The sequence below is a fragment of the Maylandia zebra genome, linkage group LG12 (assembly GCF_041146795.1).
Source record: "Maylandia zebra isolate NMK-2024a linkage group LG12, Mzebra_GT3a, whole genome shotgun sequence".
Lineage (NCBI taxonomy): Eukaryota > Metazoa > Chordata > Actinopteri > Cichliformes > Cichlidae > Maylandia > Maylandia zebra.
The window spans coordinates 40,177,780-40,204,158 of record NC_135178.1 but is presented as its reverse complement, the minus strand read 5'-3'; the positions used below and the strand labels follow the sequence as shown (position 1 = coordinate 40,204,158).

Genomic DNA, 26,379 nt, shown 5'->3' with positions numbered 1-26,379 from the left:
CCAGTCTTCAGTCTGGGTCTGTTCCCTCTGACTTTAAACATGCCGTGGTTGAACCAATCCTTAAAAAACAGAATCTGGGCCCAACAGTTCTATCAAACTACCATCCAATCTCTAAATTGTTCTTTTTGTCAAAGGTTCTGTAGAAAATTGTCCTTTTGCAGCTCTAAACCTTTTTAGATCAACATGACATTGGTGAACTATTGCAGTCCGGTTTTAAATGCACCACAGCACTGAAACCACTCTTTTAAAAGTTTTTAATGACCTTTTAACTTTTACAGACTATAGATTTATAGATTCTGCTATTTTAATATTATTAGACCTCAGTGCTGCTTTTGACATGGTAGATCACAGGATTCTTATCTCTCGACTGGAACAATGTGCTGAAATTAAAGGGCTTGCTTTGGAATGATTTAAATCCTACTTATCTAATCGTACTTTCTCTGTTAGATTCAGAGACACATTGTCTCCAAGGACCACGCTTTTTTGCCAAGGGCCAAGTCTCTACCCTTGGCCCAGTCCTCTTTTGAATTTACACGCTCCCGTTGGGATCACTTGTTTTAAAAAAAGGTAATTTGTTTCATTGCTATGCAGATGATTCTCATATTCCACTGAAATGGAAATCGGTGAATCCTGGGAAGGGACTGTTTGATTGTCTAGAAGATGTCAAGGCATGGAGGGCTCTAAATGAACAGAAAACTGAGGTCATTGTCTTGGGTCCTTCTGACTGTTATGACCTTGACACCTTAGGATACTATAAAAAACTGTTTGCAAGAAATTTATGGTCAATGTAGATTTCAATGTACATTTAGTCAATGTATTCAAAACCAGCTTCTTTCATATTTGCATAATTGCAAAGGTTAAGCCCTTTCTGTTTCAGCAATCCATGCCTTCATCTCATCTACTGTAATAGTCTCTACTCCGGTATTACCTCTTCATCAACTGGCCAACTGTAGCTAGTCCAAAACGCTGCAGCACGACTCCTAACTGGCACATGCAATCAGATCATTATTCTCCTATACTTGCATCACTACACTGGCTGCCAGTCAGCTTTCAAATTGACTTTAAGATGTTAAGACTTGTTTCTAAGACGTTGCATGGACTAGCCCCTACGTATCTTGCTAATCTCCTAACCTGGTATTCTCCCCTTGTGAAGATCCTTGAGGTCTGCAGACCAAATGCTTTTGGTTGTCCCTAGGTCCAGACTGAAACACAGAGGAGACCAGGCATTTGCTGTGACTGCCCCCAAACTGTGGAATACACTGCCTTTGCATATCAGGTCCTCCCCAACACTGGATACTTTTTAAATCAGTCTAAAGACCCATTTTTATTCTCTGGCTTTTGATTCATCATGACTTTGTTACCATTATTCTTTTAATGATTTTATTCTCTCCTAAAATACTTTTATGTCTTCTGCTTTGTCTATTTTATTTTACAGAACTTTCTTCAACACTTGTTGTCTTTAAAAAGTGCTATATAAATAAATCTGAACTTGAACTTATCTGAGGTTGGTAAAACTGTCTTTGTTTGGAAAATCATAGAAGAAACTGGCTGCATTCATAGATGAGTGATTCTCAGAATTGGAAATCAGTGTTTGATACAGTGATCAGAGGAACACTGTGAGCCTTACCTTGAAAGATAACAGTCCACAGGAAACTCAACATGTTACCAAAATACTGGCTTAGTGTTTTGTTTTGTTTTTTTCCAAAGATGTTAAAATAGCCGACACAACAAGATTTGTTTCATTACTCCATCAAAAGCAGAGGGCCCGGTGGCGCCAGTGTCCGGCAGCCTCGCCTCTGTCAGTGCGCCTCAGGGTGGCTGTGGCTACAATGTAGCTGCCATCACCAGTGTGTGAATGTGTGCGTGACTGAATGTAGTGTAAAGTGCTTTGGGGTCCTTAGGGACTAAGTAAAGCGCTATACAAATATACCACATAGAGGCGGGACCTCACAGCAGCAGCATTTTACAAGATATGATGCATTTTCATCTTTTATGTTTACAAATGTCAAGAAGTCAGAAGCAAAGTGAGAACACATCATAGCACATGTTTAAACAAGGAAGGTTAATTCATTGAAATTATTATTATGGATGTAACAATATTTCTACCACAAAAAACCTGTTCAAAGCACCACAATGGCAGCGTGATATCACACAGAGCTGTCAGATGATGTTAAATAAACTGAGCTCTGTAGAGTGGGCAATAATAACAAACCAGTTTATTTAAATTGTAGATTCAAGCTGCTCTTCATATTTTTGGCCACCAGATGTCCCCAAAGAGGACTGTGTTGAAAAGCTTGGAGTAATGAAGCCTTTTTTTGATGCGTTAATGCTTCAGAAAGCTTCATGTGGCCATCACTACAGACCAGGTTTGTGTCATGGCCTCTCAGTCCTCTCTGTGCTGTTCTGCTGCTTTTCTCCATCTCCTCAAGTTACTTTTATTGTCATTTCAACCATGTACAGTGGTACAGTGCAGAGTCAAATCAGACAGCGTTCCTCTACTGCTAGATATGATATGACTCGCAGATCAGGCATTTATACCCGTCCAGACACTTGCAGGGTCTTTGACAGCTTTGCCCAATTGGAGACATGGCATGCCTAAACGAATAAGGAGGGTGCGCTGGGAATGCCTGATCTGCGAGTTCTTCAACTCCCACCTCAGGCAGAGCTCCAGCAGCATTCGCGGTGGTAACTGTTAGGTATTTTAGTACCATGGTAGCATTTACTGGATATTGTTTTATAGTGACATTATACAGGAAAACTGTCATTCAATAAGGCCCCTTTTGTTTTAGTTATTTTTCTCTTTGACCCAAGAATTGATGTGTGAGAATCACAGGCTGGTACAAGGTTGAAATACCACAGAGATCACTCCCTCAGCTACATTAGTTTCTTAATCTTTTAGACGCCTGTTGAAGGCCAAATGGTTTGTTTCAGATTTCACTAATGTAAGAACTCTTCGTTTTGTGCCTTGAAAATATGTCGCTGAGATAATCACAATTGTAGCTGAACTGATAAACTACACAAAGGATGCTTCTTCACCCAAGGGCAGGAAGACGCTGCCTTATCTTGGTCTGTACTGGTTTAAACTGATAATCTGCTGTCTCAAGAATTTTACCCTCTATATAAACTGTTGTACTTGTGAATAAAGTTGAGTCACTTTGGGAAGACAACCTGAAGCAGTCTCTGTTTTCTTGTTCTCCCAAGCTGCTCCCGAGCTCGTACTAACACGCTGAATGGCATGCTTGAATATTACTTGAGAATATATTTGACTGTGTTACAGACTAAGGGACATTCTCTGCTGATAGACGTCCACGCCTCGGAGGAAGCCGATCCACGGAGTAGGCCCTGGAAACCGTTTCCTTCAGTAACCCTGAACCAGATGGTAGACACTGGAGGTAAAGGGAAGAATCAGGCACAAGGAGTCCTATCAAGCTTAGTTAGCCTGTGGGATTTCAGAGGCAGTAGATATGTACTGACAGGCCATGTGGAACGCAGCTTTTACAGTGGGTGAAGCAAAAACCTGGGTGTGGGAGGAATTCGAAGAGGCCATGGAAAAAGACTTTTGGACTGCCTCGAAGGGTTCTGGCAAACCATCAGGGAACTCGAGAGGGGAAAGCAGTGATATATCTGCACTGTGTATAGTGTGAGTGGAGCGCTGATCATTTGAACTGAGGATATTGCATGCTGGTGGAAGGAGTATTTCGAGGACTTCCTTAATCCCAGTGACATGTCTTTTGTAGAGGAAGCAGAGTCTGAAGATGAGGGGAAAGACTTGCCCATCACTGGGGGTGAGGGCACTGAGGAAGTTAAACAAGTCCTTGGTGGCAGACTTCTCCAACACATCCACTCTAATGCTGCTATTGATCATCTACACCCACGGTGTGGGACGGAGAGATTTCGCAGGTCTTTCCTCCCCACTGCTGTCAGACTCCACAACAAAGACTCCAACTGATCAAACACACACATCCACACATGTGCAATAACACTAAGTGCAATATTCCTTTCTGGCATCGTTGTATTTTTACTCAGTTGTATACAGAATTTGTATTCTATTTTTATCCTATTGTATATTTTATTCTATTTTATTCTACTGTATATAGTATTTTATTTTATTCTATTCTGCACAGTTGCATACTGTAGTTATGTTTCTGTTTCAATCTTTTATGTATACACCATGTATATTAGTTCACTCACACACATGTATACATATATATTGGTTTTTATTTATTTCCCCCCCTCATTGTATATTGTTTTCCCTTCTTTACTTTTGCACCTTGTGGCCCAGCTACCCACTTTCACTTTGCAAGAAACTGCACAATGACAATAAAACTCTCTAAGCATTTTAACAATGACATTTGAAAGGTACAGTTTGAAACTGCAGTGCAAACAAATAAAGAAAAAGAGAAGGAATTGTGTCTTTATTTATTCATGCCTCCAGCTTTATTAGAAAGTAAAAAAGTAGCAAGTATATCAAGCACACAGTCATAATGTGAAATGGAACAAATAAGAATGTAAAGAATGTCTTTTTCAAAAAAACTGTCCACAAGCCTCATTTTCAGTTGGTTGTATAAGATGTGTTGAATCTGTTTGACAGTCTGAATATCTCACTTTTTTATTTTCAATTTCAATTATATTAAATTAAATTTTATTCAAACATCACCAAATCACAGCAACAGTCACCTCAAGGTGCTTTATATTGTAAAGTAGACCCTACAATAAAACAGTAGGATATAATACAATAATATTTTACGTTCATTGGTTTTGTATATACATAAAAAATGCTTCTCCCTGGTTTTACTGCAACAACCAGGAACACTTATGTTTGGGAATTCTTTAATTTATTTGAAAAAATTATTATTAGAAATAACCCTGTTTCTGTACAGTTTGTATGGTGAAAGAGGGTAAAATGCCAAACTGTGTTTCCAATTGTGTATGCAGCAGACTAGCCAAGTGCAGAATCTATAAAAAAAAGTGCAGCAAGCTAGCAGAAACTAAGCTATCATAAAATTTAAAAGGAGCAATGAAATTATAAACCGGATAATGGTCTACAGCAGGGGTGTCGAACTCCAAGCCTCGAGGGCTGGTGTCCCGCAGGTCTTAAATCTCACCCTGGGTCAACACACCTGAATCAAATGATGAGTTCATTACCAGTACCTTTCATAAGAACTTCAAAACATGTTGAGGAGGTAATTAAGGCATTTAAATCAGCTGTGATGGATCAAGGACACATCTAAAACCTGCAGGACAGCGGCCCTCGAGGCCTGGAGTTTGACACCTGTGAAATCAAATCATGCTGGTGGTTTCACACATTTAGAATAACTTCATCGTGGTTTTGATCCAGTACAGTTGTTTCTCTGAGACAAACGAGTAGACTCCAGGTTTTTTAATGATACCACAACCCTCTCCGAAAGAAGTGACTCCAACCAGCGCTCCATCGCACAACAGCGGCCCTCCTGAATCCCCCTGCAGCAAGAACAAACACATGACAGTGTTTCAGGTGTTGAGCTGAATGAACATTTACCTCAAACAAGGAAAAATACATGTATTCTTCATACGTACCTGACAGGTATCAGCGACGTTTGTACCATCTGAACCAGCACATATCATGTCATCAGTGATAACAGGGTCGTGGTCGTAATAATCACGAGAGTTGCACGTCTGCCTGTCGACCACAGTCACATTGACAGACATGAGGACATCTGATGGTTGTTTTGTTTCAGTTACTCCCCATCCGGCCACCAGACACGTGCTGCCAGCTGCCGGGTCTCTCACAGTGTCGCCAAACTCGAGCCACTGCACTGCCCTGGTTTTCCTCACCGGTTCTTTAAGCTGAAAAAAGTTAAAAAGAATCTCAGATATTGGTGATGAATCTCTCTACATTAACTACATTAAATAAACAGATATTTGCTAAAGAGTTGTAGCACCACTCATTTATTTCTAATATTTTGCTTGGAAAATATGAAGTATGTGCAGTGCTGAGTTGAAACATGTCTATAAAGACATGGAAATACATTTTATATTTTAAAAAATGAAACTAAGTTTTAGTTAAGTGAGCAAAACCTGAGTTGGCTGTAGGAGGCACAGCAGGTTGTCTACTAATCGGATGGTTTGGTGTGTGATCCCTGGTCTCTCCAGTCTGCATGTCAGAAATCCTTTGGCAAGATACTGAACCCCACGATGTGCTCTGATGCTACGTTAGAGTGTGAGTGTGTGTCAATGTTAGATAGAAAGCACTTAAGCACAGAAAGATGTGTTCGGGTGAATAAGCCATGTTGTGTAACGCTCTGAGTGCTCAGGTAGAGTAGAAAGGTGCTAAATAAGAAGCAGTGCATTTACATCGTTTGTATCGGTTGTGGGCAAAAGACCTGCAACTGACAAATAAAGGCTATCTCATCATCTCATCATCATCATCAGACCCTGATATATCACCTTACCTTCAGCAACATGAGGTCATTGTCGTGCTTTGCACAACAGTAGTCAGGATGAGGAAAACTTTTCTCGACGACTCGGAGTTGCTTGGAATGTTCGTTTTTCGTTCTGGAGTGGGCTCCCAGCGTCACCCAGTAACTCCTGTAAAAGAAAAAACACAATCTGGTGATGAAGGTTTACATATTTAAAAGGTTAACAGGTCAGCGGCTTCTAAAACAGTCATCATAGTTCTTTATTATTGTGTATTACTACATATGGCTGGGTTATAGCTGTTACTGAGCTTTGGGTGAATCTGCGTTATTTTCTCTTCCAGCTGAATGAAGAAATTTAAATGTACATAAAATGTTTTAGATGAAGAAATGTATCAAATGTTTGATGTGTATGTAGCTGTGGCTTCTGTGTTATTTTAAGTGAGTGCAACACTTTTTCCCCCGCAACAAACATGGAAGGAAAAAAATGAAGATGAACTTTTGCGAGACCTCCTTTGTGGCCCATCCTATCCCAGAATTCATAGCGCAGCCCAGCCAATTCCAGTTTCCAACAATGGTGGCAGCTGCTTAGTTTTAATATTATTCTTTCTGGGTCACAAAATAAAATTTTAAGATATCAGGCAAAAATGTAGCTGTGTAAACTTCAAATATCTGATTGGTTTATCAAGACATCACATATTTGTAAAAAGTGCTCCGATGTTTTCGTAGTCGTCTGTTACCCACCCGCTGCGCTCGATAGCTGACTGGGAGGTCGAGGCCACAAGAGACGGCGAGAATACCGCACTCCCGGCACACTGTGCCTCGACCTCCCTGTCAGCTTCCTTCTGGCGGCCTCCGAAAGATGTGGCCTAAGATTTTGAGAGATCCCGAGATCTCACAAAAGTAACTCAGGATCTCGCAAAATTTTATTTTCATTTATTTTCCTCCCATGTCCCTCACAGGGCTCCGTACTTTCCTTGTTATTCCATCACAAATAACATTTTCTAGAACACCTCTGTAAAACAAATAAATCTATGAACAAGAATTCAACTTTAAATATTCTTTATATTCATTCTCTCCATTAAAATTTATGAGCTTTGCATGCATAATTATAGCAGTGTGTATTATTTTGACTGTGGAAGAGAAGCAGCTGAGCTTCTCTCCAATGACTGGATGAATGACCATTTCTCTAAAGAAGAGGCCAGTCATGGCTTACAGAAAGCACATTCCTGCTGCTCTGGCCCTGATCTCATTCTTTCAGTAACTACCCAGAGCTCGTGACCACAGGTGAGGGCAGTGACCTCTGGGTAGTTACTGAAGGAATAATAGTCATTGAAAATAAATACTGCATTATTTTTAAAATAAGGTCTCAGATTCTTACCCAGTGCAGTGAGCAGCTGTCAGCACCCACTGTGGATGGATTAATGTCCCTCCACACAAAGAATCAGTCACACTTATCACATAAGCCATGAAAGGCAGTGAGTGTGGCTCGACTTCTTTCCCATTAATAATCTCAGAACCACGACCTGAAACAGAAACAAAATATCAGGACACATAAATCAGCAGATGAGTGAAATGGACTGGTTCTTAAAATGTCAATAAGTAAATTAAATTACAGTGGAAATTACAGAGCACCCAGAGAGCTGCCCAGCCAGGCAAGATAAACTGTACTTGTCAGGATGAGACTTCTACCCCGTCTCTGTCAGTCCCTGCATCCCTAAATGTCTCCAGTTGTCCGGAGTTCTCTCTGTCTGTCTCCTTGGTGCATTTAAACCCCTGTTCCTCCCTGTCCTTGTCCTCGTCGTCTGTTGTCTTCGTCTCCGTTATCAGTCATCATAATTTTACCATCTCTGTGCAAGTCTGCAAATTTCTTTATGAAATCATAAGATTCTTAAATCCATCAAGTCTCTCTGTGCCTGGGTCCTCGTCACAGAACATGACATCACTGCTTTGTGCATTTTAACACAATTTAATCCACATTTGTGAAAGAAAAGAAAAACACGTTTTTAAAGTCTGTAACAAAACCATCAAATCTGATCAAGGTTATTTAAATGGATTGGAATAAAAAAATACATATCCTAACCTTAATTACTGCGGGAGAATAATGAATGATGCTCATAGTGAGTAAAAAGTAAACTGAGTGCATTTTTTGGACAGAGATTCATTGTTAATGTATATGTATAATATAATACAGATACATAAAAAAAATACACTCCAATAACAGAAGAGTCCTTGAAATGTACAAAATATATCTATACTTTTGGTGTTAAAATATTACATCTCAACCATGTACTGTATGGTTTTTATATTTTTATTGTGTCACACAAACAGCAAATATTGTCCAAAAGTAGTAAGTAAAAACTGAGTGGAAAACATCACTCACCTGGCTGGATGATGAAGAGGAGCACACATGAGATGAGAAGACTGAAATTCTTCAGGCAGGACATTTCTTCTTCCCTCTCTTTGATCAGACGCTGAATGCACTGAAACTCACTGTGATGCTCAGCTTTATATGTTCAGCTCATAGGATGTGGTCTGACCGTGGAAACGAATGAGTCAGCAAAACAACACTCACTCAAACCTTCAAATCGATGGTCATGAGTATCAGTAATATCTACACTCCCCCCTCACAACATATGCGTTTAATTTGTGAAATATACTTGGATACTTATAACTATAACTTATTTATTCAAATTGCAGGAATGTCTTAAAGACATAAAGACTTGGATGGCCACTAATGTCACGGTGAGTAGGATGAGCCGTGTGGAGAAAAATGAAGGAGGATCCAAATGCAGGCACGCGTGGAGGAGGTTTATTGTAAATATAAAACATAAGTAGAAAACAGCAAACAGAACTAAAGCTAAACTATACTGGGAACAACTAAACATGAACACGAACAAGGGTGAGCAGAGGCACATGAAGGTTGAGAGCAGGGAGACACACACACACACACACACACACACACACACACACACACACACACACACACACACACACACACACACAGTTGATTTACGGGAGACTAACAAATGGACCAGCAACTAGAACCTGAGGAGACACGACTTAAATACACACAGGAGAACACGAGGAAATTGAACACAGCTGGAAGTGATTGATGAGACGAGACAAGAGAGGCAAAACTGAATACACTCACATGAGACACGGACCTACACAATAAAACAGGAAACAAGAAACAACTACACAAAGACGCAGACCAGACACAGAGACACAAAACCTAAGAACTAATCCCTTAACACAAATAAACAAAAACATAGAATTCTAATAAAAAATCAACAAAGCACAAGAGTTAGAATATAACCCAAAATACAAAATGAAACCAAAACATGAGAACTCAAAATACTGGGTCAAAATGACCCAGAACCGTGACAACTAATTTTCTGCTTCAGCTAATCCAAAATGCTGCAGCAAGAGTCCTGACAGGGACTAGAAAGAGAGAGCAGATTTCTCCTGTTTTGGCTTCCTGTTAAATCCAGAATTCAAAATCCTGCCCCTCACATACAAGGTCTTAAATAATCAGGCCCCATCTTATCTTAATGACCTTGTAGTACCATATCACCCTATTAGAGCACTTCGCTCTCGCTCTGCAGGCCTACTTGTTGTTCCTAGAGTATTTAAAAGTAGAATGGGAGGCAGAGCCTTCAGTTTTCAGGCCCCTCTTCAGCCTGAAACTTTCCTTTTTGCTAAAGCATATAGTTAGGGCTGGACCAGGTGACCCTGAATCCTCCCTTAGTTATGCTGCAATAGACGTAGGCTGCATTGAGATGCATTGAGTTTTTCCTTTCCAGTCACCTTTCTCACTCACTATGTGTTAACAGACCTCTCTGCATTGAATCATATCTGTTATTAACCTCTGTCTCTCTTCCACAGCATGTCTTTATCCTGTCTTCCTTCTCTCACCCCAATCAGTCACAGCAGATGGCCCCGCCCCTCCCTGAGCCTGGTTCTGCTGGAGGTTTCTTCCTGTTAAAAGGGAGTTTTTCCTTCCCACTGGGTCGGAAGAATAGACAGGAGGACAGTGGGAATTGCGAACCTGGGCATCTGATCGCTGTTTGTCCCGCACTTCGGAGGAAGCAGCAGCGCAAAGGATCTGAAAGTCCAGCAGGCGTAGGTCTTATTAAGGTTATGTCTCCACCTGAAATGCTTCTCACTTGTGATCTAAATGCTGGAATAGAGTCTTAAAGTTTTAAACCGTTCATCACCAAAGTATATATTGGATTGTGTGGGTCCCCTGCCGAAGACTAAATCCGGACACCAATACATACTTATAGTGATGTGTTCAGCAACAAGATTTCTGGAAGCAATTCCATTACGTATACTGAAAGCTAAAATGGTGAAAAAGGCACTAATCAAGTTTTTCACTACCTTCGGGCTCCCAAAGATTATTCAAACAGACTGTAGGGTAATTTCCAATAAACCAAGTTCAAAAAAGGGGAGTCTATGGCTGACGCGTGTTCCTGGTTTCCAAAAGAAATGCTTCCAGTTGCATTATGGTTTGAAGACTGTTTTATTTATTACAAACTGAGGATGTAACAATGAACTCCTTCCAAAAAAAAGGCATGAAAATTCCAAAAAATAGCAGTTATCCAATACTAGCTGTGTACACGGTCAGAAAACCGTGAGACTCCTAACCTCTCTGTCCATGCTCCTCCCCTTCCCTCTCACACAGGGTTTCATGCTACTACTGCACTTATGTAATGAATCTATGAATAATAAAACAAACATGAACTCAATCGTAAATAAAATATAAAGCAGACGTCTGGCGCTTACATTACCGGCCCCTAATTGTTCTAATAATGTATTGCCTTAGAACAATTACCACATTTTTTAACTTTACAAACTTAATATGAACCACGTTTAGACATATCCAATGTTTAAACACATGACAAAATATTATTTATAGACAAATGAATTGTCCAATACTTTGCCAATCAGCTTTGCAAAGTATATTAAGGCTGGTTTCTGTCCATTTCCAAAAGAACAGGTGAAAAAGAATAAGAAAGAAAAGAAGGAAAGAGAGAAAGAAGGAAAGAGCCAGAGGTTGCTAGCACATGGCTCATCGTAGGGGCTTAGTCTTTACCACTAGCCCATTCAGATTCCACAAGCAGACAAATCTTGGTGATGGGTCTGTCCAAAACATTAGTCTTTGTCTTTATCCGTACTCGGCGAACGAGACCCTTCTTGTCTGGAACTGTTTTGATGATCTTTCCCATAATCCATGAATTTCGTGGTGCACAGTCGTCCACAAGAAGAACAACATCTCCTTCTGCAAAGTTTCTTGATGCTGTGGCCCACCGCTGACGTTCCTGAAGTTGAGGTAGGTATTCTTTAGTCCATCTCTTCCAAAATAGATTGGACATATATTGCACCTGTTTCCATCTACGTCGTGAGTAGAGGTCATTCTGGTCAAACAATCCTGGAGGCAATGAAGATTTTGTTTTCAACAACAAAAGATGATTAGGTGTCAGAGCCTCCAAATCATTTGGGTCGCTTGATGCCCTGGTGATTGGTCGGCTGTTGATGATCGACTCTGCCTCGCATAAGACTGTATGAAGGCATTCTTCTTCCAGAACTTGTTCTCTCACAGTAGAATTCAGCACTTTTCGTATTGATCTTATCAACCTCTCCCATGCTCCGCCATGATGTGAAGCAGTGGGAGGGTTAAATGTCCACTTAATTCCATGCTGTTGAAATAGATGCTGAAACGGTGAAGTGTTCCAGTCGGCGATTGCTTCCTTCAGCTCACGATTGGCAGCAACAAAATTTGTCCCATTATCTGAGCGAATCGCCTTCACTTGTCCTCTCCGTGCTATGAAGCGCCGGATTGCATTTATGCATGAATCTGTGTCTAATGATGAGGCCAGCTCTATGTGTACTGCACGAACCGCTAAACAAGTGAATATAACACCGTATCTTTTTAAGATGGTTCTTCCACGTCTTACTTCGAATGGGCCGAAGTAGTCTACACCAACCCGGGTGAAGGGTGGATCATCTGGCAACACTCGCTCTTGTGGAAGATCAGCCATCAGTTGTTTCCCAACTCTCCCATGCAGGCGACGACATGTCACACACTTTGCGATGATCTTTCTAATGGCTGTGTTGGCACTTGGGATCCAAAACTTCTGTCGCAATTCAGAGAGCATGTGATTGCGCCCTCCATGCCCAGTTTCTTCATGTATCTGTTGGAGGACTAAGTCAGAAATGTGAAAGTCTCTAGACAGGATAATAGGCTGCTTAGCGATTTCCGGCATGGCTGCCCAGCTCAATCTTCCACCAACTCTCAACAGATCTTCCTGTAGTACAGGGTTCAGTTTGTATAAATGGCTGTTGCGCTTCACACTTTGTCCCTTGTGAAGAGCTGAAACCTCTTCCGAGAATTTCTCCTTTTGGCAAAATCTGATTATATCGAGCTCTGCTTGATTCAGGTCTTCCACTGAAATTTGTGTAGGCTTAAAGCTTGTCCTGAAACTGTCAATCTGACTTTGCCTCAGCTGTCGATCATTGTCAAAGCTATTCTCCACGCTGGTTACGCATAGCTCTTTACGTTTTTGACAGAGACTCCAAAGTAAGGCTTTAAGTTTCAGGAACCACGCCACCGCTCTTTTCAACTTTGTCCATGATGAGAAGTAATTTATCAGTCTCTTGAATGGAGCAACATTTTCTTCCACCTCTATTTTGTTTACTGTGGCCTTCTTGATCTCAGGATCACCAGAAGTGATTTCCGGACAATTCAATGGAGTGTTAGGCCAAAACTCTACTGGACTGCGAAGAAAATCTGGCCCAGACACCCACGTTCTGTTCTTCATAAATTCATCTACTCTTTGCCCTCTTGAGGCGCAGTCAGCAGGATTCTTGTCTGTGCTGATGTGTTTCCACTGTTCCACATCAGAGCCTTTCAGAATAGCTGCAACTCTGTTTGCCACAAACGTACGAAAACGCGTGGTCTCATTCCGGAGATACTGGAGCACCACCGTACTGTCTGTCCAAAAAACTGATTCTGCAAGGTTCAGTTGTAGCTCTCTTCTCAGGACACTATCCATCCTAATGGCTACTGTAGCAGCAGTCAATTCCAGACGGGGTATGGTAGGAGGCCTGAGAGGCGCCACTCTGGACTTGCCCATCATAAATGCACATTGTGTCTCATTGCTCGTGTTACGCATGAGTAGGTAGCTGACTGAGCCATATGCATCCTCACTTGCATCTGCAAAGTGATGTAGTTGTGCAAATACATCATTTCCAAAATCTTTGGGCTTGAAACATCTTGCAACTGAGAAGTGTTCCAAAGCAGGAAGGCTGGTTAACCAGTCAGTCCACCGCCTCTTTATGTGCTCAGGTAAGTCGTCATCCCACCCGATCTTCAATCTGCACAATTCCTGCAGGATAATCTTTGCTGGCAAGACTGCTGGTGCCAAAATGCCTAATGGGTCATACACTGATCCAATGACAGAAAGAAGTCCTCTTCTTGTGAATGGGCGATCTTTGATGTTGATCTTAAATCTGAATGTGTCTGACTCAACACACCAATTGAGACCAAGGGCCCTCTCACGTGGAAGTTTGCCATGATCCAGGTCCAGGCTTTTCATTTCTGCTGCCAGTTCAGACTTTGGGATGGAGTCAAGCACCTTCCTTCGGTTGCTCACCCATTTGTTGAGACGGAAGCCTCCGTTGGCACAGATTTTCATTAGATCTTGACACATTGATATAGCTGCCTCCTCCGTAGCGACAGACTTGAGACAGTCATCAACGTAAAAGTTCTGCAATACTGTTTGAACAACTTCAGCTCTGAACTGCCTACTCTGGTCTTCAGCACACTTCCTCAAAGCGAAATTGGCACAACTGGGTGAGGATGTGGCCCCAAACAAATGCACAGTCATCTTGTGCTCAGTCAAAGCTTGATTGCAGTCGCCACCTGTCCACCAGAGGAACCTAAGTAAGTCAGAGTCACCGTCAGGCACCTTCACCTGGTGAAACATTGCTTCAACGTCTGCCATAATTGCAACAGGTTCCTGTCTAAATCGTATGACAACACCAATGAGACTGCTGGTCAAATCTGGACCCTGAAGAAGTTGATCATTCAGGGATGTGCCCTGATAGGATGCTGCACAGTCGAACACAACTCTTAATTTCTGCTTCACAGGGTGGTACACGGCGTGATGGGGTATATACCACACTTTTCCTTCTTTGTGCGCCAGTTCATCATTTGACAGTTGTACTGCATAGCCCTTTTTAAGAAGGTCTTCCATGAAGTCTGTGTACTCTTGTCGGAAGCAGTCATTCCTGAGAAATTTAAGCCTCAAGTTACGTGCTCGTTGTTCAGCGACTGAGCGATTATTTGGCATGTTGACCAATCTGTTCTTCAGAGGTAGACATATTGTATAGTGGCCATCCATCAGTTTTGCAGATTCCATGGCCATGTCCATAAACTGATGGTCCTCTCTTGACATTTCCACTTCATCATGTTTTCTTCCCTCTGGAAAATCCACCATGAACTGTTGAAGCCACAGGTTCTCTAAACGGCTCACTGATATGCGGTTTGCATTAGCCTTGGCTGGGTTTCTCTTGTCTGCATGACAGCCAGTTTCTCTCAAAGGTCCATTCACAGTCCAACCTAGCTTGGTTCTTACAGCATACGGTCCATTACCTACACTGCTTACAACCTCCCATGGCTCCATTGCTTTAGGTACATTTGCTCCTATAAGCAATCCAATGTCAGTCTCAATTCGAGGCAGTTTTACTTCTTTAAGGTAAGGCCACTTTTCGAGATCTTTCTGCAGGGGTATGTTTTCTTTTCCTACAGGTATTGTCCTTTGTGTGAAGACATCTGGCAGATCAATAAAGTCGTCACCAGATAAACTACTGACCTCCAAGCCTGACACTACATGAGTACAGACAGGTTTCTCTTCATTCATAGTTTTCAGTAGTATGTCAGTTTTCCTTCCAGTGATCTTCAATTTGTCCATTAATGTCTCTGTACAGAATGTGGCAGAGCTTCCTGGGTCCAAGAAGGCGTAAGTCTGCACTACTACACTTCCCTTTTTGGCCTTGACCTGTACAGGAACTATTGCAAGTGTGCAGTCATCTTCCCCGGCCCCAGTTGGCCCACAATCCTCAGACTCTGCACAGACAAAGGCACTTAAGATTGTTTGACTTTCACTGTTCTTAGTTTTCTTCTCTGTGTCAGCGTCTGTGTCCCTTTTCTTGATATGCAACAATGTATGATGAGCAAGAGAACATACCTCACAGCTCACCTTTCTCTTACAAAGTTTGCTCATGTGACCTTGCTTCAAACAGCTAAAACACAGTCCTTTGCCTTTCAAAAATTCCAACTTTTCGTTGTGTGGCTTGCCCTTAAACTTACCACACAGGTCTATGATGTGCCCACCGTTACAGAACAGACATGCCTGTGGAGTGGGTTTCACATAATTTGTGTTTTCCATTGTCTTTGTGTCTTTCTCCTGAATGTCCAATGGTATGGCACTGGTGGTGAATGACTTCTTCATTACAACCCTTTTCTGATCCTTGTTACTGTTTTGTTTAATGGTGAATGGTTTAGCAGTGGTGCTATCCTTTATGTCACCAAAAACAGGGTGAAGTGCAATTTTGGCTTGTTTATTAATAAACTCCACCAAATCATTGAACTTGACTCGTCTGTCGCCTCGCTCTTGCATACCACACACAACAGATCTCCACCTTTCACGTAACTTGTATGGAAGTTTTGCTACAATGGCTTTCAGGCTTGCGACGTTATCAAGTTCCTCCATGTAACTCACTTCAGCCATGGTGTTACAGCAAGCTGTCAGAAAGAGTGAAAACGCATTTAAAGCTTCTGCATCTTCTGGCTTGATAGGTGCCCAGTTTGAGACCTTGTTCATGTAGGCTACAGCAACTTTGTAGTCATTTCCGAAATGCTCTTTGAGGAGCTGTTTAGCCTTGTGATAGCCTACATCTGGCTTCATATGAAGGCAGCTCTTTATTAGCTCTTTCGGCTGTCCATTAGTGAACTGCTCTAAGAAGTAGAGGCGATCCTTAGGACTTTCAGTGCGAGACTCTACTCCGTGCTCAAAGGCGCTTACAAATGTATTGTAATCTAGAGGATCACCACTGAAGGTAGGGATGTCTAAAGGTGGCAATGTCATCATTTTTTGTTGTTTCACCATCAGCTCTGTTATATTATTCTGACGTGTCATAACAGTACAGAGTGTTTCAACTGCTTGCTCATCTGCTGCAAAATCCACTCTAGACTGTTGCGTACCAATAGGGTGATTTTGTAAAGGCATGAATTCCCCATATCCATTTTCTGTGTTGGTGACTGGAGTTTGACTTACAGGTAATGGTATGAATCCAGAATCAATAGTCGTTGGGTATGCAGGACTCACATGTGACGAGCGCTCATTTTCAAAATTCTCTAATACCTTTATTTTAGCATCAGAGGCGGCAATAGCAGTTTGCAGATCTAGCTGCTCTCTTTTTGCTTTCAACTCAGTTTCCTGTCGTTCAAGCTCTTGTTTTTGTTTGAGAGCAGTTGCTTGTGCAAGCAATGTGGCTCTCTCCATTTCAGCTTTGAGGCGTACTGAGGAAGCAGTGGACACTTGGCTCCCAACGGCTGACCTGCGCCTCCTGCTTTTACTGCTTAATGCAGCGGACATCACAGAAACACTGTCGGAAGGCTGGATGTCTGCATCACACTGTCTAGCTTGTTCTGTGCGCTCCTCAGCTGCTTTAACCCACGTTTCCACATGTTGCTTAAATCCACGAATACGACTAGCATTAGGTTCATACCAAGAACTTTGGTCCTTTTCAAATTCTTCCTCATGCATTAATACTCTCAAACTATCATTCATCTTACACAGTTCTCCAAATGAATCTTGGTAGTCTAAACGCAATTTCTGCTTAACAGCATTCACGTTAGCATCATCTTCCATTAGCCGTTCGAGCTGATTAGCTTGGCTAGTTAGGTGGCCTAGCTTAGCCTTTCTAGACTGGGTCAACCTGTGCAGCTTTTCCTCGACAGCCTTTTCTGTCATTTTTGGTTCTCTTTTTCCACACACTAGTTCTTCATCACTCTCATGCATTATGACAAATTTCCACAGTAGCAAAGCTTGTTTTCACTGCTTACCGTGATTCTTCCTCCAAGTAGGCTATTGCCTTCAATCCACAGTGCACGGCGTTGCTAAACATGATCCTTTTCAGTATTCCTTTTCCCAAAAAAGGAGCAAGAAGGTTTTCTGACTAAATGTAGGGTAATTTCCAATAAACCAAGTTCAAAAAAGGGGAGTCTATGGCTGACGCGTGTTCCTGGTTTCCAAAAGAAATGCTTCCAGTTGCATTATGGTTTGAAGACTGTTTTATTTATTACAAACTGAGGATGTAACAATGAACTCCTTCCAAAAAAAAGGCATGAAAATTCCAAAAAATAGCAGTTATCCAATACTAGCTGTGTACACGGTCAGAAAACCGTGAGACTCCTAACCTCTCTGTCCATGCTCCTCCCCTTCCCTCTCACACAGGGTTTCATGCTACTACTGCACTTATGTAATGAATCTATGAATAATAAAACAAACATGAACTCAATCGTAAATAAAATATAAAGCAGACGTCTGGCGCTTACACAGACCAAGGAACCAATTTTACTTCAAAGGTGTTTGTACAGGTTGTTGATGAGTTGCAGATAAAACATGTCAAATCCAGTCCATACTACCCGGAGAGTCAGGGTGCCTTGGCAAGATTTGATCAAACCTTTAAAACTATGCTGCACAAGAGAGTCGGGTGTTGGTTTGCCATTATTACTGTTTGCCATCAAGGAGGCCACTCAGGAATCCTTGGGGTCCAGCACCACGGATCTGGTGTTTGGACATGTGGTCCGTAGTCCCCTCTGGCTTCTGAAGGAGAATTGGTTGTCAGAGACTTCTGAAAGTCAACATAATGTCCTTGATTATGTTAGCAGACTCTGGGAAATGCTCCACCTTGCATGTCAGTTAGCTCGGGAAAACCTGACGCATGCAAAGAGTACCTCACCTTGTAATGAACAACATGTTGATGTCGTAACAAGACATGGAGCCAGTGCCAAGACAGATGCAACTGTTGTTGTGATTTGGCGCTATATAATACAATTGAACTGAAATCAATTTTAATTAAACATACTGCTCAAAAAAACTGTAAGTAAAAGTTTGAAGAGTCTGACATTCTGATACCTGATGGCTCCTAAGACCGTCAGTTACTCACCACCAAACTGGTCATGCAAAATCATTTTACAGGCAACGTTCTTCACGGCTTTTTCAGATCCTTTCACTTTTGTCACATGTGCTCAGGGTAAACCTGCTCTCATCTGTGAAAAACACGACGCAGTACTAAACGGCCTGTATTTGTACAGCGCTTTACTAGTCCCTAAGGACCCCAAAGGGCTTTACACGTTCAGTCATTCACACACATGATGGCAGCTACATTGTAGCCACAGCCACCCTGGGGCGCACTGACAGAGGCGAGGCTGCCGGACACTGGCGCCACCGGGCCCTCTGACCACCACCAGTAGGCAACGGGTGAAGTGTCTTGCCCAAGGACACTCCCAACTCTTGAGCCACGATTGCGGTGGACCTGCTATTTCTGATATTATATGTTTATGTTTCCACAGGACCCAGCAGTAAGGACAGAGCCCACTAGAGGATGCCGGGGCCTTAGGCCACCCTCATCAAGTCTTTTACTGAACATTTGGTCAAAGACACTCACATCAGTGTCTTGCTGGAGGTCATTTGGTAGCTCGGGCAGTGCTCAGCCTGTTCCTCATGGCAGAAAAGAGCAGATACTGGTCCTGCTGAATGTTTAAAGACCTTCTACAACCCTGTCTAGCTCTTCTAAAATAACTACCTGGACTACCTGTGCAACCTCTGTAGAGTCAAGGTATGGCCTCATGCTACCAGTAGTGACACAGATCTACCAAATTCCAAAACAAGTTTTTAATTATCGAGCAGTATGTTAGTGAGTGCTGAAATATTTGAGCCTGTATGCTGTAAAACCATGCCACACTAGAAAATGAACAGTTCAAAGAAGTCATTAAAATAGTTACATTTCTCAGGCAGAACATTTCTTCTTATCTGTCTTTTACCAGGCGCTAAAAGCTCTGAAACTCAGTGTGATGTAAAGATTTATATCATGAGCACAAAGGATGTGGTCTAAATATGAATTAGTAAAAAAGAGACAACTGGGCTGATGCATGCTGATATTATTTAAGCTTGAGGTCAAATTTATCATAAATAATAACCATTTTATTTAGATGCTATAGGCTCTTTATATGGCGCAGCACACTTTATCACAGCGTGTAGATGTGTAAGTGCGTCACTGAAACTCTCAGTTTTACTTATGAGGCTTTCTTAAAGCTGTGTTGTAATTCAGAAAACACAGAAAAAAGCTGGAAAAACATTGTGTTTTTTGTCATCTTTAACTTCCACAAACAGTTTCAATTTCTTAATATTCACTGAGAATAGTTGCAGACACAGCAGTTTCATCAAAGATGTTTTTTATACTCAAAAGAAAGTCTTTTAGGTCTGTCCGTGATGCTGAGATTGTCATAGTCCGGACTCCGTGTTTATGTTTGAGGTTTATTAATATTCTGTGGTTTTGTTCATTTTGGCTTATTTGTGATTATTCTCAGTGTTTAGTGTTTTCCATGCCTCCCTTGTTTTTTGTCTAGTGTTTTTGGTTCTATGGTAATGTTTTCTGGTTCACCTCCTCCCAGTCTCATCTAATTAGCATCAGCTGTGTCTTCCCCCTGTGTGCCATTTCCTTGTTTCCTTGTGTGTATATTAGCGTGTGTTTGCCTCTGTTCTTCGTCGGAGCTTCTGTGTCTCACCTGTATTTCTTCCGTGTGTCAGTCCTGTTGGTCTTCCTCTGTGTTTTCTCAGCCTCAGTCTCCTCGTGTTTCAGGTTTGATTTTCTGTTTGTAGTTTTCCCAGTTTGGTCCACGCCATTCTAGCTTCTGTTTTGTACTTCACCTATAAAACTCACTCCCTGCATCGTCTGCGTGTGGGTCCACACTCTTCATCTCCACATGGTTTCCCTCGCAAACTGTCACAGTACGCTCCGACCATACTATGGACCCAGTGGACTCCGTGTGATATCAGCAGCCCGCAGTTTCCTCAAGGAGGGGGTGAGGCAGGAGGCTAGGCGTGCCCAGGAGCACGAGTCCTTTGACGGGTCTCGTTTGGCTCTAGGGAGTGTCCCACAGCTTCCAAACTGAGATGGCTACGACCGGTCCGCCAGTGATCCGAGGGGACGCACCTGTTCCCGTTTTCGCTGGAGGCTCAGGTCACTGATTAGCTCAGCCACCTGTTCAACCACCACCTTCATGGCATTAACGTGTGGCACAGAAACTGCACTGTGGCAGAGAGGAAAGCTCTACAGAGGGTGGTTGTCAGGTTTATATTATTGGATTGTCATATATGCTTAGAGTTGTATAATCAAATTCACGTTGGTAGAGGGTTGATCCTTAATAGTCTGCAAAGACTCTGTTCTGGCATTCACACTCACATCCTGGGGTCACGAGAAGAGGTCGTACCTTCTCTTATTGTTTTATGGTAGGATAAACGTATCTATGTCTGTTTTAGTCTAAGTGCCTTTTGTTTAGATGAACTGCTGGACTTGCAGACCAGCAGGTTTAGGGAAGTCGTTTATGGGTTCACACATTAACTGAATTGTCTTGAACGTTCCAGCGAATAGGTTTGTAGCATAAACCTATCAGTGGTGAAGGCTGCACAGAGAGTCCAGCGAAGGACCAGCCAACGGCTTGACAGAGGCTCCAAGGATTTCATCCCAATGCCTAATGGCAGTCAGGATACCGTTGCCTGTAAAGTTCTGTGTGTCGCTCCATGGATGCTTCTCCAGACCATCACTGACTCACCACCAGACCAGAATGATGTTACAGGCAGCATAACGTTCTCCGTGGCTTTTCCAGACCCTCTCATCTGTCACACGTGGTCAGGGCAAACCTGCTCTCATCTCTGAAAAACACAGGGCTGACAATGGCAGGTCCTCTATCAGTGGTGGACCTGGTCGCAGGCAGGAAGCACAAGGCCTACCAGGGGATGTTGGCTACTCAGTCTAATGTCATAAATCCTTTTTCTGAACATTTTGTAAGAAACATTGACACCAGTTGCCTGTTGAAGGTGATTTTGTTTCTGGCAGAGCTCAGCCTGTTCCTCCTTGTGCAAAGCAGTAGATACTGGTGGTATTGAACTGTTAAAAACCACCTACAGCCCTGTTCAGCTCTCGCTGAGTAACTGACTGTCCCCCATGACTCCTCCACGCTCTTGAGACTTGAGGAGCTGGGCTACCTGTGCAACCTCTGTAGGGTTCAGGTACGGCGTAATGCTAACAGTAATGATACTGATCCCAGTCAAATGCAAAACCAGTGAAGAAAAAAAACCTGTCTGAAAAAACTAAGAGGGAAAAATTTCAGTCGCCTCCACCTGTAAAACCATTCCTGTTTTTGAGGCTGTCTCATTGTTTCCCCTTTAGAGCACCAGCTGTTAATTTGATTAACACCATAACAATTGAAACTAATAAACAATCCCCTCTGCTTCTTAACTGAACAGAGCACATTCCCAGAAATGTAATTCTGTTGATGTTATACTCTCATTAAAGGTGTTCTTTTAATTTTCTGAGCAGCATATTAGTGCGAGTGCATGTATATATTTGAGCCTGTCTCTATGCTTTTTACTTCGTGTGAATTATAAAAGTTAAGAATAAAGTTGTGCACTTGTAGTCATTATACAGTAGATGTATGTATGCTGTAAAATCATGCACACTGGAAAACAAACCGTTCAAGGAAGTCATTAAAATACTTTATTTCTCAGGCAGAACATTTCTTATCATCTGGCTTTCATCAGTTGTTAAAAGCACTGAAACCCAGTGTGGTGTAAAGATTTTCATCATGAGCTCAAAGGATGTGGTCTAACTGTGAAACAGGGACAACATCAGCATGTATCAATCCACTTGTCTATCTTACTAAGTCAAATTTATCATTAATAATAACCATTTTAGACTCTTGATATGATAGAGCACACTTTATCACAGGCTGTAGACGAGTAAGTACGTCACTGAAATTATCAGTTATATTTATAAGGGTTTCTTAAAGCTGTGTTGTAATTCAGACAAAACACAAAACAGCTTGAAAAAACTATTTGTGGTAAATGATGAAAAAAACCTTAATATTTACTGAGAATAGTTGTAGACACAGCAGTTTCATCAAAGGCTAAAACATAATAGTGTAGACATTATTTAACAGTAGAGAGGTTTTTCATTAGTAGTCACTAGCTCACTAGGCGACTTTAAGATGAATGCTAAGTATCATATGTGTGTCATTTCTGTCAAAGCGCTGAATTATTTATGTTGCAACAATAATCACTGATGGTTAAAAGAACACTTTCCCAGTTTGCTAATGTATGAATAACACGTGCTTTTGAATCATTCTTATATATTTTCCAGTTCTTACAGTGAACTGTGTGGTTAAAGGAACATAGTGCCTACAAAATACAGCACAGAGCATCACCGATTGTCACAGTATGAAAAGTTCAGTGTGTGTGTGGAAGCAGACATACATGGGTATGCTTGAAAAACAGAGATTTTCCATTTTCGTTTTTTTTTTTTTTTTTTTAAATCCCGTCCACACGTGGAGTTTTGAAAAATATCTCTTTCCACATGTAAACGCCCAAAACGCAGTCAAACTGACACGGTTTTGTAAATGAACTCAGGCGCAGACCAGGAGACTTTTGCAAAAACTGATAGTGTGTTTATTTACGGTGGTTTCACCGGAGGAAGGGTCCGGGGCTCCAGGGTAGCTTTGAAACACGGCTTTCTTTTTGCCAACAGTAGGGTGATTTTTATTACAGGTGTCAAACGATGTGGACAAGCTTTACTCATGTGGCCTCTCTGTAAGCAACCAAAGCATAAACCTTTACTCTTAAGGAATGTCACCTTTTCTTTGTTGGCTTTTAGTTTGAATGAGTCACATACGTCCAAAAAATGATTTTGGTTACAAAACAAGCACCGAGTTTGATCTAAGCCTTTATCTTCATGACTTATTTGAATATGTTCCAGTTTGTGTTTGTCATTGTTCTGTTCTGAAACTACAGCAACAGAAGTAGCAAAGCTACTGCTTTTAGTTTTAAACGGTGTCTTTGATGGTTTTGAAGCCATCTTTTCTTTTGTGTTGTGACTCTCTCCAAAAACAGGATCTAATGCAGCTCCTGTTTGCTTTTCAAGAAAATCAAGAAGATCTTTAAATCTTGTTGTTGCATCTTCAAAAAATAAAAATACAATAACTGAGACTTACAATGAAGTATCGTTGCAACTGGTTTACTGAACCTTCTTTTCAGTGCTTATACAGAACAGGAGCATCCATTTTCTACTGCCTCCTACAGGACACACTCTTCTTCCACATCCTTACACATTAATGTAACACAGAACCAATACTGCCTCTCCTGGCATTACCATTGTAACAACACACTCATTCTGTTTCTTTCAGATGAATAACAGGAACTTAGGATGTAGGTATCTATGAATAATAACTATTATGCATACTCATATATTTATATAACCTACTAATTTCTTGCGATACCACACTTGCTCTGCGATTGCACTTTTCTGTTATATCAACAACTAGTATTTGCCGAAGTCTAAAAGGCAACTTAGAAAGAATGTATAAGCTCGTAATGCTGAAGCATCATCAGACTTTAAAAGTGACCAGTTAAGAGCCTTGTCTATAAATGCAGACGTTATCTTTGGAAAATTTGCATTTTTGCATCTGCCATAACCAACTTAGTTCTTAGAGCCAATGCTTCTTTTCTTGCTTTTAATTGAGCTTCTTCCAGTTCAAGCGCATGTTTTTCTTGCAGTGTGTCCACCTTCAGAACCAGGAAGCTGTAACACTGTTTTTGCAAATAAAACTTGAATCTATCCACTTTACAATCAGACTTAGCAATGACAACGGACAAACATCTGCACTCCAGATATCAGATGTCAAGCTAAACATGGGAATGCTTTCCAAATATTCAGAGATGAACTTACACACCTGCTTGTACTTTTCTGGGATAGCTTCCTCTGAGATGAAATGCCAGGTTGCCAGCAGATAGAGAGGCTCCAAATGCTCAATTAAGCATCGAAAACAGAAATGTAAAAGTTTCAGTTTGAAGCAAGTCCACACTGCTGACATCACTGCTGACACATCTCACACATGATAACCACTCTATCACGTGACGCATACTGCTCTGACGTACTAAGGTCATGACCTGGGTTATACCATGCTTTATCTTATCAGTTGTTCAGTGCACTGAAACTGAATGGTGTTAGGATGCCTGGGTCGTTGACCCAGGGTTTTTGAGTTTATTATTATTTATAATTTCTAGTCTTTGGTTTCTTTGTTAGAGTTCTGTCTTTTGCTTTATGTCTCTGTGTTAGCCTTAGTTGCTGTCTCCCCTGTCGGCTATATCCCCGTGTCCAGTCAGTGTCTGTGTCTGCCCTGGTCCCACGTCTCTGTTCCCTCTGTAGTGCCTGCATGTGAGTCTGTCTTTTGTTCAGTCTGTGTTTTGTGTTTCCTGTTTTACTTTGAAGGTCTCTGTCTTATCTCAGTGTGTTCAGTTTACGCTTCCTTGTCTCGTCAGTTCTGATTTGTCCCAGCTGTGTTTCCCTCCTGTTACTCATTCCCTGATTGCTCCCTCTGTGTATTTAAGCCCTGTGTTTCTCTGTGTCTGTGTTGCGATCTACCGTTGACCTAGCTGTGTGTTCTGTCAGTCTGCCGGTGTAAGTTTAGTTGGATTTTTTCCAGTTATGTTATATTTGAGTTTAACATTAAAGCTGTTTTGAGTTCACATCTGTCTCTGGAGTCTGCATCTTGGGTCCTATTCCTGTCTGCACACAGCCGCTCATAACAAATGGGGTGCACAGCTTTTATGTTGAGCTCAAAGGATGTGTTCTAACTGTGAGTCATCAAAAGGGAAACAGGAAATGATGCAAGCTGTTGGTGTTTCATTACATGTGGTCATATTTATCATAAATAATGATTTTGTTTATTTGTGTTATGTAAGTTTTTTTACATGATGCAATACAAATTGTGACTGTTTGCAGATATGCAATATTGGATTGATAAGATTATGTCGGGATCATCAGTTTAAGCAGCTGCATTACACAAGCAGCACTGAGTGCAGGTCCACACTGTCAGGATTGAGTTTCTACAGGTTATAATCCTAAAAAAGTTAAACACTGTGTGTGGAGGTAAATGATGAGAAAATACACAATGTTGCACAATGTTTACTGAGATACTGAAATCACAGTGCCGTGGATGTCCCGACACAGCATAGATGGAAACAATACCCAGTGTGTGCTCTCACTGAAAGAAGAGTGAAAATGCCATTTGTCTTTTACAGGGGCGAGTCTAGGGTCAAAGTTTTAAGGGGGCTCAGCCCACAAACATAGTATCTTGTGTGCAGTACCTTTCAATTGATTTTGATAAACACATTAAATCTTTTTCATCTTTGCAAACCTAAATTAAACTGGGTACTGTCGGGTCGCAAATTTAAAGGCCTTGCAGATCATCTTCTGTTTGGAAAGAGGTTGATTCAGACTTTTGGATTCCAGTTAGAGTCAAAACATAAAAATCACAGGAGAAGCGTTCGATGCTAGCTGTTAAAAACATAAAGATGTCAAAACTCCACTGGGGTGTTGACTGTAAGCACATGCAGGTCAAAGACCAACATAAACAGAGGGAGACAGAGAAAGCTGGTGTGGGACGTCTGACTCTTCTCTTAGAGGCGTCCGTAACCCCTCCTGCTCCTTTTAGGTAACTTTCAATGTGTCGTTGCACTTGTTTAATTCCAATAATTTACTTTATGTATTTCCCCCAATTGTGTCTGAATCTTTATCTCAAAAAAATTGAGATAATGTGTTTATTAACGTGATGCTTTAATGAATACATCAATTT

At 41.5% G+C, this 26,379-nt stretch overlaps 1 protein-coding gene across 2 annotated transcripts in view; it reads right to left on the bottom strand.

Moving 5' to 3' along the window:
* Positions 1-4,407: 4,407 nt before the first annotated feature.
* The window catches only part of LOC106674825 (granzyme K), a 39,588-nt gene continuing 17,616 nt past the window's right edge, over positions 4,408-26,379 (bottom strand). The window contains exons 1-6 of one of the 2 annotated variants that reach the window (XM_076891318.1): positions 24,475-24,600; positions 8,779-8,930; positions 7,777-7,921; positions 6,432-6,567; positions 5,557-5,826; positions 4,408-5,460 (exon numbers count right to left, since the gene is read on the bottom strand). In XM_076891318.1, coding sequence (XP_076747433.1) covers positions 5,308-5,460; positions 5,557-5,826; positions 6,432-6,567; positions 7,777-7,921; positions 8,779-8,842 — 768 coding nt within the window. In that variant the 5' untranslated portion in view covers positions 8,843-8,930; positions 24,475-24,600 and the 3' untranslated portion in view covers positions 4,408-5,307. Of the gene's footprint in view, positions 5,461-5,556; positions 5,827-6,431; positions 6,568-7,776; positions 7,922-8,778; positions 8,931-24,474; positions 24,601-26,379 lie in introns of those variants that run through there. The other variant, XM_076891319.1, reaches the window with a different exon arrangement.